General features: G+C 41.1%; 1 protein-coding gene across 3 annotated transcripts in view; it reads right to left on the bottom strand.

Annotated features, from left to right (window-relative positions):
• LOC135504695 (MAP kinase-activated protein kinase 2-like) overlaps positions 1–13,776 on the bottom strand; it is a 34,482-nt gene extending 20,706 nt beyond the window's left edge. The window contains exons 1-2 of one of the 3 annotated variants that reach the window (XM_064923487.1): positions 13,696–13,776; positions 12,789–13,374 (exon numbers count right to left, since the gene is read on the bottom strand). In XM_064923487.1, coding sequence (XP_064779559.1) covers positions 12,789–13,031 — 243 coding nt within the window. In that variant the 5' untranslated portion in view covers positions 13,032–13,374; positions 13,696–13,776. Of the gene's footprint in view, positions 1–12,788; positions 13,436–13,695 lie in introns of those variants that run through there. The other 2 variants (XM_064923488.1, XM_064923486.1) reach the window with 2 other exon arrangements.
• Positions 13,777–16,632: the final 2,856 nt, after the last annotated feature.

Here is a 16,632-nt window from a genome sequence, read left to right as displayed (position 1 = left end):
GACAGGATTCAATTGGGGGATCTGGCTGGGCCACTCCAGAACATTCAGAGACTTGTCCCGAAGCCACTCCTGTGTCGTCTTGGCTGTGTGCTTAGGGCCGTTGTTCTGATGGAAGGTGAACCTTCACCCCAGTCCGAGGTCCTGAGCGTTCATGAGCAGGTTTTCTTCAAGGATCTCTGTACTTTAATCCGTTCCCCTTTCCCTCATTCCTGACTAGTCTCAGTCCCTGCCAATGAAAAACATCCCCACAGCATGATGCTGCCACCACCATCCTTCACCATAGGGATGGTGCCAGGTTTCCTCCAGATGTGACGCTTGGCATTCAGGCCAAAAATGTAATATTTCTTTCATCAGACCAGAGAATCTTGTTTCTCATGGTCTGAGAGTCCTTTACGTGCCTTTTGTCAAACTCGAAGCGGGCAGGCTGTCATGTGCCTTTTACTGAGGAGTGGCTTCCATCTGGTCACTCTACCATAAATGCCTGATTGGTGGAGTGCTGCAGAGATGGTAGTCCTTCTGGACAGAGGAACTTTGGAGCTCTGTCAGAGTGACCATCGGGTTCTTGGTCACTTCAATGACCAATGCCCTTCTCCGATTGCTCAGTTTGGCCAGATCGCCAGCTCTAGGAAGAGTCCTTCCATTTAAGAATTATGGAGGCCATTGTGTTCTTGGGGACCTTCAATGCTGCAGAATATTTCTGGTACCCTTCCCCAGATCTGCGCCTTGACACAATCCTGTCTCGGAGCTCTATGGACAATTCCTTCGACCTCATGGCTATGTTTTTGCTCTGATATGCACTGTCAACAGTCTGACCTTTATATAGACCAACTGTGTGTCTTTCCAAATCATGTCCAATCAATTGAATTCACCATAGCTCCAATCAAGTTCTAGAAACATCAAGGGTTATCAATGGAAACAGGATGCACCGGAGCTCAATTTTGAGTCTCATAGCAAAGGGTCTGAATACTTAAGTAAATAAGGTAAGGCTATTTTTTATTAATGAATTTTTGTTCCTAAAAACCTGTTTCCTTTTTTTCATTTTTGGGGTATTATGTGTAGATTGAGGACGGGAAAAAAGACTAATCAATTTTAGAATAAGGCTGTAACATAACAAAATGTGAAATAAGTCAAGGGGTCTGAAGGCACCGTATTTCTCTCACATGGAACACACAACAAACCGACTAGGTAAATAGATCAACTATTCTACTATGGCAGGGGTGTTAAACTCATTCCATGTAGGGCATAGTGTCTGCTGTTTTTTCCCTTTCAATGAACCCCTAGACAACCAGGTGAGGAGAGTTCTTTACTAATTAGTGACCTTCAATCAAATACAAGGGAGGAGCGAAAACATGCAGATCCTCGGCTCTCCGTGGAATGAGTTTGACACGTGTACTATGGGCTTGTCTGATTTTGTTTTAACACACTAGAAGGTCCTACTCACATTGGCTACAGAGATCGAGAGCCCGCAGTCCTCGTGAGCAGCGGAGGCCCATGTCAGTGGCGCTGTGTTGTTTTCCTCGAAGCTGGCACAAAAGGTGTTTAGCATGGTTGGTTTTCCCTTTGTAATGATTGTCTGAAGTCCACATGGGTCTCGTGTCTGAGCCGTTGAATTGCGATTCCACTTGTAAGGTCTTTGTGTCTCTGATTGTCTTGCGGAGGTCATAGGTGGTCTGTTTGTACTCGGCAGTGTTTCCAGTTAGTGTTTCCAGTTTCCAGCGTTGAACAGACCCTTACCACGGGTACTTCTAGTTTGAATTTCTGCCTATAGGCTGGGAGGAGATGGAGAATGAAGGCGTTGTCTAGGGCTGGGCGGTATACCTTATTTTACTATATACACCAGTATTGATGCATGAACCAGTTTGGGTTTTTACTTTACCTTCTATAACAGTATTTAAATGTTTGGTTTGTTAAATGTTACAGGCCGTGTGTAAAGTACATTTTTGTAGTTTACACCGCTACTTGAGTCATCCCTCTCCACTCTCACCATGCCACTTTCCACACAGACCTAGCCCTGACCAGTCAATCAAGGAGCGCATTTTTTGTTACTTGACCTCGCGACACTTGCGTTCAGTCTGCATGGTCAATCGGGGCACATGAAACAATGTAGATGACAATGATGTTGTTTCCACTTTGCTTCTTAATAAAGCTCCACATGTGTTCTAGAATTACACCACTAGTTTGTTTCTCTTACATCTGCAAAAAATCTAGTTTGTTTTTTCTTAGCAAGGTTTAGCTAAATCTTGTTCGCTGCTAATGCAAATTGATAGTATATTTATTAGCTAGCTAGCCAGCTAAGTTAGAGCAAATTTAGCTAGCTATACAGCCTAATACCAAATCAAATCATTTATTTGTCACATACACATGGTTAGCAGATGTTAATGCGAGTGTAGCGAAATGCTTGTGCTTCTAGTTCCGACAATGCAGTAATAACCAACGAGTAATCTAACCTAACAATTTCACAATGTTTACCTTATACACACAAGTGTAAAGGGATGAAGAATATGTAAATAAAGATATATGAATGAGCGATGGTACAGAACGGCATAGGCAAGATGCAGTAGATGGTATCGAGTACAGTATATACATATGAGATGAGTAACGTAGGGTATGTAAACATTATATTAAGTGGCATTGTTTAAAGTAGATAGTGAAACATTTTTTACATGCATGGCAGCAGCCACTCAATGTTAGTGGTGGCTGTTTAACAGTCTGATGGCCTTGAGATAGAAGCTGTTTTTCGGTCCCTGCTTTGATGCACCTGTACTGACCTCGCCTTCTGGATGATAGCCTTACGGTTGTGGGCGGAGCAGTTGCTGTACCAGGCGGTGATACAGCCCAACAGGATGCTCTCGATTGTGCATCTGTAAAAGTTTGTGTGCGTTTTTGGTGACAGGCCGAATTTCTTCAGACTCCTGAGGTTGAAGAGGCGCCGCTGCACCTTCTTCACCACGCTGTCTGTGTGGGTGGACCAATTCAGTTTGTCCGTGATGTGTACGCCGAGGAACTTAAAACTTACTACCCTCTCCACTACTGTTCCGTCGATGTGGATAGGGGGTGCTCCCTCTGCTGTTTCCTGAAGTCCACGATCATCTCCTTTGTTTTGTTGACGTTGAGTGAGGTTATTTTAGACACCACACTCCAAGGGCCCTTACCTCCTCCCTGTAGGCCGTCTCGTCGTTGTTGGTAATCAAGCCTACCACTGTAGTGTTGTCTGCAAACTTGATGACTGAGTTGGAGGCGTGCATGGCCACACAGTTGTGGGTGAAAAGGGAGTACAGGAGAGGGCTCAGAACGCACCCTTGTGGGGCCCAGTGTTGAGGATCAGCGGGGTGGAGATGTTGTTACCTACCCTCACCACCTGGAGGCGGCCCGTCAGGAAGTCCAGTACCCAGTTGCACAGGCCGGGGGTCGAGACCCAGGGTCTCAAGCTTGATGACGAGTTTGGAGAGTACTATGGTGTTAAATGCTGAGCTGTAGTCGATGAACAGCATTCTCACATAGGTATTCCTCTTGTCCAGATGGGTTAGGGCAGTGTGCAGTGTGGTTGCGATTGCGTCGTCTGTGGACCTATTGAGGCGGTAAGCAAATTGGAGTGGGTCTAGGGTGGAGGTGATATGGTCCTTGACTAGTCTCTCAAAGCACTTCATGATGACGGAAGGGAGTGCTACGCGGCGGTAGTCGTTTAGCTCAGTTACCATAGCATTCTTGGGAACAGGAATAATGGTGGCCCTCTTGAAGCATGTGGGAACAGCAGACTGGGATAAGGGTTGTTTGAATGTGTCCGTAAACACACCAGCCAGCTGGTCTGCGCATGCTCTGAGGACGCGGCTGGGGATGCAGCCTTGTGAGGGTTAACACGTTTAAATGTTTTTCTCACGTCGGCTGCAGTGAAGGAGAGTCCGCAGGTTTTGGTAGGGGGCCGTGTCAGTGGCGCTGTAGTCCTCAAAGCGAGCAAAGAAGTTGCTTAGTCAGTATGGGAGCAAGACATCCTGGTCCGCGACGGGGCTAGTTTTCTTTTTGTAATCCGTGATTGACTGTAGACCCTGCCACATACCTCGTGTCTGAGCCGTTGAATTGCGACTCTACTTCATCTCTATACTGACGCTTAAGCTTGTTTGATTTCCTTGCGGAGGGAATAGCTACACCGTTTGTATTCGGTCATGTTTCCGGTCACCCTGCCCTGGTTAAAAGCAGTGGTTCGCGCTTTCAGTTTCGTGCGAATGCTGCCATCAATTCACGGTTTCTGGTTAGGGAATGTTTTAATAGTTGCTGTGGGTATGATGGTGTAGCCCTAAATCTGCATGTTTATACAACAGTATCTTCTAAAAGAGGAATAGGCGAAGCATGAATATGTTTGGCTGAATTAAGAAACATTTATTGTAGCCAAAGAATACAGGGTCCCAATCTACACACAATACTCCATAATGACAAAGCAAACAGGTTTCTAGAAATGTTTGCTAATTTATAAAAAATTAATTTGAGCTGTCCTCTTGGTCAAACTGAGCAATCGGAGGAGAAGGGTCTTGGGCAGGGAGGTGACCAAGAACCCGATTGTCCTCTGTGGAAAAGGGAGGACCTTCCAGAAGGACAACCATCTCTGCAGCACTCCACCAATCAGGGCTTTATGGTAGTGTCAGACTGAAGCCACTCCTCAGTAAAAGACATGACAGCCGCTTGGAGTTTTACAAATGGCAACTAAAGGACTATCAGACCATCAGACCTGAATGCCAAGAGTCACGTCTGGAAGAACGAAGCAAAGTACAGAAAGATCCTTGATGAAAACCTACTCCAGAGTGCTCAGGACCTCAGACTGGGGCGATGGTTCACCAACCAACAGGTCTATAACCTTAAAATAGCTGCGCAGTGACACTCCCAATTCAACCTGACAGAGCTTGAGAGGATATGCAGAGAAGAATGGGAGAAACTCCCCAAATACAGGAGTGCCAAGCTTGTAGCGTCAAACCCAAGAAAACTCAAGGATATAATCGCTGCCAAAGGTGCTTCAACAAAGTACTGAGTTAAGGGTCTGAATACTTATGTAAATGTAATATTTCTAAAAACCTGCTTTTGCCTTGTCATTATGGGGTATTGTGAAGATTTAATAAATTTGGAATAAGGCTGTAACGTAACAACATTTGAAAAAAGTCAAGGGGTTAGAATACTTTACGAACGTATGTGGGTTTTTGGTAACGGAATTACAAGGCACAAGGCAATGTTTCTTAAACTTAGAGAAGGCAAATCATTTCTACCAACCTAAATATAAAAGTGCTGATATTAGGGTCTTCACTTCAATATTGTGTTTTTACATATATAGCTTCATATATATCATCTCAATGTAAATAAATGCACTAAACCAAACATGCAGAAATCCAGAGCAACTAAAAAGTAGGCCAACTGAATTTGAACAGGGGAACAAGCACTAATATGAATAAATAGCACTTCATCCATGTCGGAGGTTTAAGGCGCAAGGTGTCAGCGATGTTATGTCCTCCTGACCCTGCTTACTGAGTGTAGCCTACCCACTTCCACATCAGCAAACACGAGTCACTCCCTGACGTCATTCAGTATTCACGGGAGGAAGGGGCGCCGTACAGCTGCCACTACCATTGCCTCAGTATGACACACACACTGACCACACATACAGGCACACGCACACACACGTCTATGGACCACCTAAGCATCGTCACGACAGCAGGATGTGATCGTCACAACTTTTATCAGGGAGAACGCTACTAGCCCAGTCAGTTTTAATGATAAAGTGAATCCAGTGGGACAGAACTACAATTTGATTAAGATGTTTCACTTTCAAAAAAATGTATGCCAAACAAAAAAAACACTTGATTTCAAAAAGTTTAACAAACCACACAATCTCTATGCACAATGACTTCTTTGTACAATTTAGACAGACAAGTTCACAAAAACACATTTACTGGATGAACTGTCCAAATGGAAAGTTTGGTAACAGAATTACAGTAAAATCTCAGTAAAATCTTCAGTTTTATGCAACCACATTTTCCAAAAACTCTAAAATATCTGCGGCCGGCTGCAACACAGCCCGGGATCGAGTCCGGATCTGTAATGATACCTCAAACACTGCAATATAGAGCCTTAGACCGCTGCGCAACTTGGGAGGCTCTTGGTCACATTTTTTAAGACCTCTGAAAACTGAAGAAGAAAATGTATATAAATTAATGTAATTCTTTAAAGGACCCGCAGACACTCTGACAGTAGTTGAGTAGAGTTCAGTACAGTACAATACATTATACAGTACTGTTCTGTACTCTACTTTCTTTACTGTATTGTGGGGTGGGAAAACAATTTCGGTATGGTAAAACATTTTCAGTGTAAACTTAAATGACTAAAACCAGATATAAAGTATGCAGAAAGTACTGTAGAGTACAGTATAATGTACCGTATTGAACTCTTCTCTACTACTGTCAGGGTGTCCACGGGTCCTTAGAAGTATTACATTTATTTATCGAAATGAAATGCCTTAAAAGTAATCTCAAGGGAGGGGTACTGTATGAAACACACTCCCTTCTAGATGTGCTGGGTGGTGCCATCTCAAGGCTTACTATAAAAGCAAGTGACAGCGTGCCTTATTTGGCAATGGTCCTGGTAAATGGAGTGTGCCAATATATTTTACATGGTGTTTCCTTGACTAGACGTTACACAATTTTCAAAAGCCAGTAAGGCACATTTCCGTACTTCCGTATTTTTTAAATTTAATTTTTAATTAGGTGGATAGCCAGGGGCACAAATTAAGCGTGTGTGTTTAGTGAGTCCGCCAGATCAGAGGCAGTAGGGATGACCAGGGATGTTCTCTTGATAAGTGTGTGAAGTACATTTGGGTGTCAGGGAAAATGTATGAAGTAAAAAGTACATTATTTTCATTTGCAAAGTAAAAGTTGCCAAAAATCAAAATAGTAATGTACAGATACCCCAAAAAACAACTTCAGTAGTACTTGAAAGTACTTTTACACCATTGGTCCATGTTTCAAAAAAATGTTTTGCGTGCATTTGGGGGTATTCAAACTTATACCGCAAGTGGAAATAGATGTCAGGAACTTGGTGCCTTACCCCTGTGAGCCAACTGTCCTGGGCCCGGTTTCCCAAAAGCATTTTAAGGCTAAGTTCATTGTTAGGCAGTCATTGTAAATAAAACATGCGTCCTTAACCGACTTGCCTAGTTAAATAAAAAATAAAAATATTGTTAGAACCTTCATAGGAGCATCGTTAAAATATCCGAGGGGCTTACTAAAACCAATGTTATTAACGCTGCACTTAAACTCTCATATTCTAACACCAGCCTCAAACCACTCATAGAACAGCCACGTTGCTCGAAGCTTTTTGCCCTCCTGCATCACTTTATAAAGAGAAGATCTCTGCTAAACATAGAAGAATAACAGTGATATCTGTCTCTCCATGACTGCCGATACCTGACTACATTTTGTCAGCGGGGGCAAATTTCATGTTCATTCAGTTGAGTTGTATTTAGCTACTGTCACATTTTTGGCCTTAATATATTTCATGATGAACGAAGCTACTCAGTGCCACGTCAATTTACAACAGGAATGTCTTCAATTGGATCTTACGCCTAAACGTGTGCGCAATGATGTGCCAAATATTAATTTAGTGCATTATAGGGTAAGCATTAGATAAGCTGCTCAATATTTACAGCCATAGGTGATAATCTCTCTCCAGAATAATTCTAAATGTTAAGGTAACATTTGAAAGGAGAAAGCTGACCAGAGCACCGCTGCCATTCTTTTGAACCTATAAGTATCGACACATGCCTCAACGACACACTTAGCAAAAGTATCTTTGGCCGTGGTAAGAAAGATAAAAAAACACTTGTAAGCCTAAGTTTCATCGCTATTGGGAAACCGGGCCCAGAGCCATATTTGCTTGCGGTGCACATAATTTAATTATCAGAGTGCCATTGGAATTCTGGTAAAAATAATTTAGAGAAAGTGTTGTGATCACCCACCCCCAAAATGAATATTTATGAGCAATTCCCCAACTTCTCATCTAAACACTTTTTTTTTTTTAAACTTGTTACTTAAAAAAAAACTTGTTACAGTAAATTGAAAGAGGATCGGTTGTAGGTATCATGGTAGGAGACGGTAAGAGCCGAGAGAGGTGACATTAACTGGAGAGAGAGAGAGAAGACAGAGCGAGAGCGCCAGAGAGGAGAGTAAGGGGTTGTCCAGACTGTTTTCACAGTTTTGCTTTGACCAACAGATGACAGAAAGAAAACAGTTATTAGCTGAACATAACAGTATGCCAGTGGAAGGGAGGACAGGAGAAGGTGCCCCAACTGTGGATTGTGACTACTATGATTTCCCCATTGTAGCCAATTCCGATTTGGTATCAGAATTATGAGTTTAAATCACTTAATAATTCATAAAAACAAATAGACTATTCCTTCTTTTAGGAAGTGTTAGCCGGCAGGCAAAGATCATTGAAAACCTCCCCTGATATTTCCTCCGTCTGCTCCTCTGGGATCTATTATCAGCCCTGATGCACGTGTACCCCTCCTCCTTTATATTGGCAGGTTTACCTTTACCTTGTCACATCTGATAACTTTCATTATCCTCCCTCCTCGTGGAGAGAAAACTATTTTTGGTAGAGGAATTACAAGACACAAGGCAGTGTTTCTTCAACTTATAGAAGGTAAATAATTTATCCAAAACAAAATATTTGTTAAAAAAAGTAGATATTATTTTGCAGGGGTCTTCACCTCAACATTGTGTTTTGTAAAAAAAAGATTTACACCTCTGAAGAACTCCTGATTTAGTCCAGAAAGTAAAGACTGCTAATTCATAATTGTTGGGATGGGAAATTATTGAAAAATGTATTCAAGAAAGTACAGTATTCAGACCACTTGACTTTTTCCACATCCTGCTACGTTACATTTGCCTTATTCTTAAATGGATTTGAAAAAAAACCTCTTCAATACACAAACACCCCATAATGAAAGAGCAAAGAGATTTTGACATTTTTGCAAATGTATTAAGAAATTAATTTAAAAAAATAAAAAGACTGAAAATTCATATTTAAATACAGTTGAAGTTGGAAGATTGCATAGACCTCAGACAAATACATCTAAACTCAGTTTTCACAATTCCTGCCATTTTATCCCAGTAAAAATTCCCTGTCTCAGTTAGGATCACCACTATTTTAAGAATGTGAAATGTCAGAATAGAGATAATTATTTATTTCAGCTTGTAATTCTTTCATCACATTCCCAGTGGGTCAGAAGTTTACATACACTCAATTAGTATTTGGTAGCTTTGCCTTTAAATTGTTTAACTTGGGTTCAGCATTTTGGGTAGCCTTCCACAAGCTTCCCACAATAAGTTGAGGGAATTTTGGCCCATTCCTCCTGACAGAGCTTTTTCAGTTCTGCCCACACATTTTCTATAGGATTGAGGTCAGGGCTTTGTGAAGGCCACTTCAATACCTTGACTTTGTGGTCCTTAAGCCATTTTGCCACAACTTTGGAAATATGCTTGGGGTCGTTGTCCATTTGGAAGGACCAAGCTTTAACTTCCTGACTGATGTCTTGAGATGTTGCTTCAATATATCCACGTAATTTTCCACCCTTATGATGCCATCTATTTTGTAAAGTGCACCAGTGCCTCCTGCAGCAAAGCACCCTCACAACATGATGCCGACCCTCCCGTGCTTCACGGTTGGGATGGTGTTCTTCGGCTTGCAAGCCACCCCCTTTTTCCTCCAAACACAACGATGGACACTATGGCAAAACTGTTCTATTTTTGTTTCATCAGACCAGAGGACATTTCTCCAAAAAGTAAGGTCTTTGTCCCCATGTGCAGTTTTGAACCGTAGTCTGGCTTTTTTTAATGGCGGTTTTGGAGCAGTAGCTTCGTCCTTGCTGAGCGGCCTTTCAGGTTATGTCGATATAGGACTCGTTTTACTGTGGATATAGATACTTTTGTACCCGTTTCCCCCAGCATCTTCACAAAGTCCTTTGCTTGGTTCTGGGACTGATTAGCACTTTTCACACCAAAGTTCGTTCATCTCGAGGAGACAGAACGTATCGCCTTCCTGAGCGGTATGACGGCTGCATGGTCCCATGGTGTTTGTACTTGTGTACTATTGTTTGTACAGATGAACGAGGTACCTTCAGGCATTTGGAAATTGCTCCCAAGGATGAACCAGAATTGTGGAGGTCTACAAAAAATTCTGAGGTCTTGGCTGATTTCTTTTGATTTCCCCATGATGTCAACCAAAGAGGCACTGAGTTTGAAGGTCGGTCTTGAAATATATCCACAGATACACCTCCAATTGTCTCAAATGATATATATTAGCCTATCAGAAGCTTCTAAAGCCATGACTTCATTTTCTGGAATTTTCCAAGCTGTTTAAACTGCCTCTGATCTGGAGGACTCACTAAACACAAATGGTTTGTTTGTAAATTATGTCCGAGTGTTGGTGTGCCCCTGGCTATCCATAACTGTTTGTTTTTTTAAAACAAGAAAATGGTGTCATCTGGTTTGCTTAATATAAGAAATTTGAAATGGTTTCTACTTTTACTTTTGACACTTAAGTATATTTAAAGCTAAATATTGCTATACTTTTACTCAAGTAGTATTTTACTGGGTGACTCACTTTTACTTGAGTAATTTTCAATTAACACATCTTTACTTTTACTCAAGTATGACAATTGGGTACTTTTTTTCCACCACTGCAATTGAGTGCAGGAAACACAGAAATGATGAAAGTGCTGAAATTGTTTTGGTTGAAGTTGAATTGAAGAGTATAAACCAATCAGAATGGAGAAAGACTCATTGAAATCACTTAGAATGTATGTGTTGCCACCCTAGGATCACTCACTACTCATAAAGCAAATGAACTTTTATTATACAAAAACTAAACTATACCGTCATACAGTCCATTTTTTTAAATAAATACCGTGATATAATATTTTGGCCATATCGCCCAGCCCTACTGTGATATAAATGCATATACACATCAAAGTCAAGCTGTGCTCAGCATTCCAAAGCTGCAACCCTGGTCCCCCAAATAGAGCAGGTGTCCAGGAGGAGGACACATGCATTAGGGCTGACTAAAAGATCCCAGAGGAGCAGACTGAGGAACTATCAGGAAGTGATCCATTGTCAATGATCTCTGCCTGCCTACTAACACTGGGGCTTGCAGGCAGAAACACTGCCCTGAGGAGTAATGAAAGGAGGACAAGTGTGTATCTGTGACATCAGAGGAAGACTATGTGAGGTGAAAGGAGACAGGAGGGGGTGGGATGCTGTTATTGGTTAAGGCTTATCTGAGAGTTCTAGAAAACTGCATGGGACATTGTCTATTTCAAGTATGTCAATGATCTAGAACAGGGGTATTCAACTCTTCCCCAACAAGGTCTGAAGCCTGCTGGTTTTCTGTTCTACCTGATAATTATTGCACCCACCTGGTGTCCCAGGTCTAAATCAGCCCCTAATTAGAAGGCAAAAAAAATGAAAAAAAAAAAAACGCAGTGGAATTGACTTCAAGGTCCACGGTTGAAAAAAAACGCTGTGGAACTGACTTCGAGGTCCACAGTTGAATTTGAGGGATCTAGAAGATCTTAGGGTTGACTATGAACAAAGGAGTTATAGTGGACGCTTACAACAACGCAGTGAGTGAAGCAAACAAATGAGTGGTATATCAGTTACTTAATTTCTGATTTAAAAAAAAAAAAAAACATTTTGGTATACAGTATTTAAAAAATATTGTCCCTTTTCTAAAAATGTTTCCTGGAAACCTCTGTTATAAAAATCTGTGGAGACAAACGGTTTAAGTTTAGCCTTGAATATAACTGTTACATAAATAGGCCTATAGATATGATAATGTGTTAGAATCATTGCTTTCATTTTTCTGAGTATTTAAAAAACAATGTCAGAATAGATACAGAGGAGGCTTAAATGCAGACATATTCAAACAAGATCAGAAAGTTCACCCATTTTAAAATGAGAGGAGAGGCTGACCGTAATGCAATCAGAAAAGCAATGATTTGCTCTATCAACAACCCTGATGGTTAGATATGAATCATGGGATTTCGAGTGTATAGTCAGGGCCTCAGAGAGAAAGTAGCACCCACAAGAGACTAACTGGGTATTGGTGGGACTCTCGTTTGCTCTCTTATGAGTAAACAGATTTTTCACCCCAATTAAAAAATAAAATTAAAAAAAGGAACCTATTGTGCTTCAAATCATCCATATCACACAGTACTAAATAGAGCCATGGTTATATGGAACTCGATTCCACATCAAGTAACTGATGCAAGCAGTAAAATCATATTTTAAAAATATTTTAAAATACCTTATGGAACAACGGGAACTGAAGCAAAACAGCAGCTAATGTGGATCCATAATAAATACAAGTACAACTCACATTGAAAACATTATATGGTAACAACGTTGCAAGTGAGATTTATTAACTTATTCAACTTCCAGTCTGGAAATGGAATGTGCTTTGAAAAGTGTGGGTATGTCTTAAGGGATTTATTCGCGTTTTTGCTGTCAAAATAATATTTCTGCCATTGCACATGGAAGTGCACTACCATAACTGATCATTCATCAGTGGGATGGTAAATATACTCCTACTCAATTGTGTTTACAAGTATGCAGGGCTATAGAAGCACCCTTCCTCAAAATGTAAAATGGTTCCACTTTCTTGACCACTTTAGACGGTTTCACTTGGTAGTCTCAAATAAATATAGAATAACACATTGTTTCAAGTCGAGTGATAAACAAAACACATGTATTTACCTTCAGAGCGTATTTATCTCCACTTCCTTTTTGGAATATTTCCAATACTTTCCCATTGATGCCCATACCAAGGACTTGATTTGTAACTTTGTAGTCGTCAGTTATGGCATTCTTTTTTATTTGAAGAGGGTTGTGGGGTTTGGCGAAAAACGGAGGAAAGGGAGCAGAGTTCAGGTTTGGCACTTGCTGCTGTTGCTGGTTCGGAAACGCCGGTTGGTTCTGGTTCTGAGGATTCGACCACATTTTTCTGATTTGGTTTGAGAGCGCGGATTCACTGATAACAATTCCAATTTTTCCGCCGTGAAATCCTCAGTTAAGATGGAAACAGTGGCTTCCTTAATAGTTCCCTAATGCTAGCTACCTACCTGCTGATGTGTGGTTGCACTAGCATGCTAACGATCTAGCAATATCTCACAGTGCTACAGTACCCTTATAATTACTTTAGATAGATAGCAAATGAGCAAGCTAGCTAATCTACTTGCTTATGAACCGTCGAGTGATATTCATAGCTTGCAAAGTTATATCAACTTATCTGGCGGCGAAGCTAGCTGGCTACGTTGACTCGTTCCGACTCACTCACTGCCACCTGCATTAATAAAGTCACCACCAGAGAAAGGAGGAAGGGTTATTCTTCGTGAAGCGGACACCACAGATACAACAATGAGACAGACATTTCACTGGATGTATAAATATGAAGCATCCGCTTGGTGTTTCCTCTCACTACCATATGTGGGAGTGAGAGGAAGCCCAGCGGCCGGCAGTGGGAGAAGTTGAAAGGAGATGGAGTTTGGCCTAGATTCTGCAAGTCTTCTCATCGATTAATTAAACATTTGATCTCAATCCAATATTATTTTCCCAAAACTAGAATATGTTATGAACAGAGTGGACTAAGTTTTGTAGACTTTACCCTTTGACAAAGTTTGACAAAATCACGATGTCTTGGAGTGCAAAGGCGAGTTGAGTTATTTCACACGAGTAGTGCATAGGCCAAAGGATCTCGCTAGCTCGTGCTTGGCTCTGCCCACTTCCTTGTTTGTTCTGCCCACTATGACTAACTTGTTCCGGTTGGAAACGACAGGCTGTGGTCTCTTGTTTTAGTTATAAAAAAATCTTTGCAGACGCTTTCCTGTCATTGACAAGATGTTATCATGTCTTCGTCGCTTCTCTGTCTTTACAGGGTAACTCCCCTGCTAAAAAAAAATCCCCTGACTTTAGTATCGAATGGGCCAGACGTCACGACTTCCCAGGTTGTCTGTTGATTTCCCCCCGACTCTCGCTTCCTATAAACTCACACTTGTGAGGCTCTAATCATGGAATGGCAGGCATCAGAGAGCGGTCTCTTGACATGGTGGGCAAATTAGCTAATTTCCCCAATAACAAAAGCACATGTTGGTAGAGATAAAAGTAATAATTATTCCAATATTTTAAACATGGGAAGATTGATCATTGCTGATCAAAGGCCAGACAACAGATCTAATGGTAGTGATGAATGGTGCATGCATATCTTTATTGTTTTAAAATAATAATATAGGTTTAATCCTGTTCCTGTCTGCACAGTAAATTTCCCAGTGGAAGAATAAAGTTTGACATTACATTTTGACCTGACTTGATTGTACAGTGCAATCAATGTCCCTCAGAAGGCTTTTTTTATTGCTTCAACACTTCACCTCTTGAGCCAAAAAATGAAAACTTTAACTTTTCTTATTCTATTGTAGCAATCCTCACTGTATGAGCTACGTTACAATGCCCTCTTCTCTCTCTCTCTCGATTAAATTCAAGGGCTTTTTTGTCATGGGAAACATACGTTAACATTGCCAAAGCAAGTGAGTAGATAATAAACAATACAAATTTGCAGTAAACATTACACTCACAGAAGTTCCAAAAGAAAAAATACATTTCAAATGTCATATTTATGTATATATACAGTGTTGTAATGATGTGCAAACAGTGAAAGTACAAAAGGGAAAATAAATAAACATATTTAGTATTTACAATGGTGTTTGTTCTTCACTGGTTTCCCCTTTCTTGTGGCAACAGGTCACAGTAGATATGGGAGTTTATCAAACTTGTTTTTTTTCTTTGTGGATCTGTGTAATCTGTGGGAAATATGTGTCTCTAATATTGTCATATATTTGGCAGAAGTGCGGCTCAGTTTCCACCTCATTTTGTGGGCAGTGTGCACATAGCCTGTCTTTTCTTGAGAGCCAGGACTTCCTACGGTGGCTTTTCTCAATAGCAAGGCTATGCTCACTGAGTCTGTACATAGTCAAAGCTTTCCTTCAGTTTGGGTCAGTCACAGTGGTCAGGTATTCTGCCACTGTGTACTCTCTGTTTAGGGCCAAGTAGCATTCTAATGTTGCTTTCCTGGGGCTCTGTGGGCGTCTGTTTGTATTTGTGAACAGAGCCCAGGACCAGCTTGCTTAGGGGACTCTTCTCCAGGTTCATGTTTCTGTAGGTGATGGCTTTGTTATGAAAGGTTTGGGAATCGTTTCCTTTTAGGTGGTTGTAGAATTTAACCTCTCTTTTCTGGATTTTGATAATTAGCAGGTATCGGCCTAATTCTTCTCTGCATGCATTATTTGGTGTTTTACATTGTACACAGATGATATTTTTGCAGATTGGTGTTTGGGCTTGCTCGTCTGTGGAGTTGTTTAGTGAAGAGGTCTGGTTTGACACACTCGGGGTGGGAGTATCTTTCTCAAGAGAGAGCTTATCGTACTGAGCTATATCTGTGATAATGTGAAAGTCCAGCTGAAACTGTTTTGGGTTTCCCTGTACCATTACTGTTCCAGATTTGTACACATTCACTGACTCCTCCTCATTGTCTAATTTCCTATCTCTGCCCCCTCTCCCAGCTTGTACTGACACCTACCCATGAGCCCCACCCTCTCCATTTACTGTAACCAGCATCCCCACTCACTGAGCTCCGACACCGGACGTCGAAAAGTAGTTGATATTTGGGAAGTCGCCCTGCCCTTGATTTCAACGTCGGTTTTGGGTCCGGTCTGGACCGGCCTTGATTTCAACATGGAAATGGTTATACAGACACTCCTGACTGCAAAACACTATTTCATTTAACCTAATTGTTAACCAATTCTAATGGTTAGGGTCAGTTTGAGATATTGGTTAGTCTTTTTACAGGTCAATAATGTCCTTTCAAGGTAGAGTTTTGGGCCTTTATTTTGGCCCAAACATAGACGTCCATGATTGGTTCAGATTTGGTCTGGTCCGGACAGCACAGTTCACTACTGTACAGTAACGTAAATAATAGTACAGTATAGTTCAGTACAAACAGCACAGTTCACTACTGTACAGTAATGTAAAGTATAGTACAGTACACTAGAGCACAGTTTACCCACATATTATTTTTACTACTACATCACTGCTTGGCATACCTATTCAGGATACATTACCATGAAGAGAAGGACATTCATATCCCTAATGTAAACCCATTACCATAATTATGTTACCAGGTGTAAATCCACTTCACTTACTGTAGTTGAATAACCAAGAGATTTTTTCAAATGCAAGGTGTCATGTCATAGCTGACACCCAGTCTTTCTGCAGATATATTTTAAACTAAATTCTGGAGCCGAGATTTGTCGCATAACAAATTGAGGGAGATTTTTCTGTAATTCTATGACCAAACTTTGCATCTGCACAGTTCTTCCAGTAAATGTGTTTTTGTTAAAATGTAACATTTTGAAATCAATACATTTTAAAGTGAAAAAAAACGGAGTCTCCGTGTAATTCCGTTATTGTGGAATTGCCCTAAATGCAAGTCAATAAAGTCCTTATCATCCACTTTGGTCAGCTAACACCCCAATGGAGACAGGTTTCCTGA

The sequence above is a fragment of the Oncorhynchus masou genome, chromosome 18 (assembly GCF_036934945.1).
Source record: "Oncorhynchus masou masou isolate Uvic2021 chromosome 18, UVic_Omas_1.1, whole genome shotgun sequence".
NCBI lineage: Eukaryota > Metazoa > Chordata > Actinopteri > Salmoniformes > Salmonidae > Oncorhynchus > Oncorhynchus masou.
The sequence above is the reverse complement of the archived record's forward strand: the minus strand, read 5'-3'. Positions and strand labels throughout refer to the sequence as shown.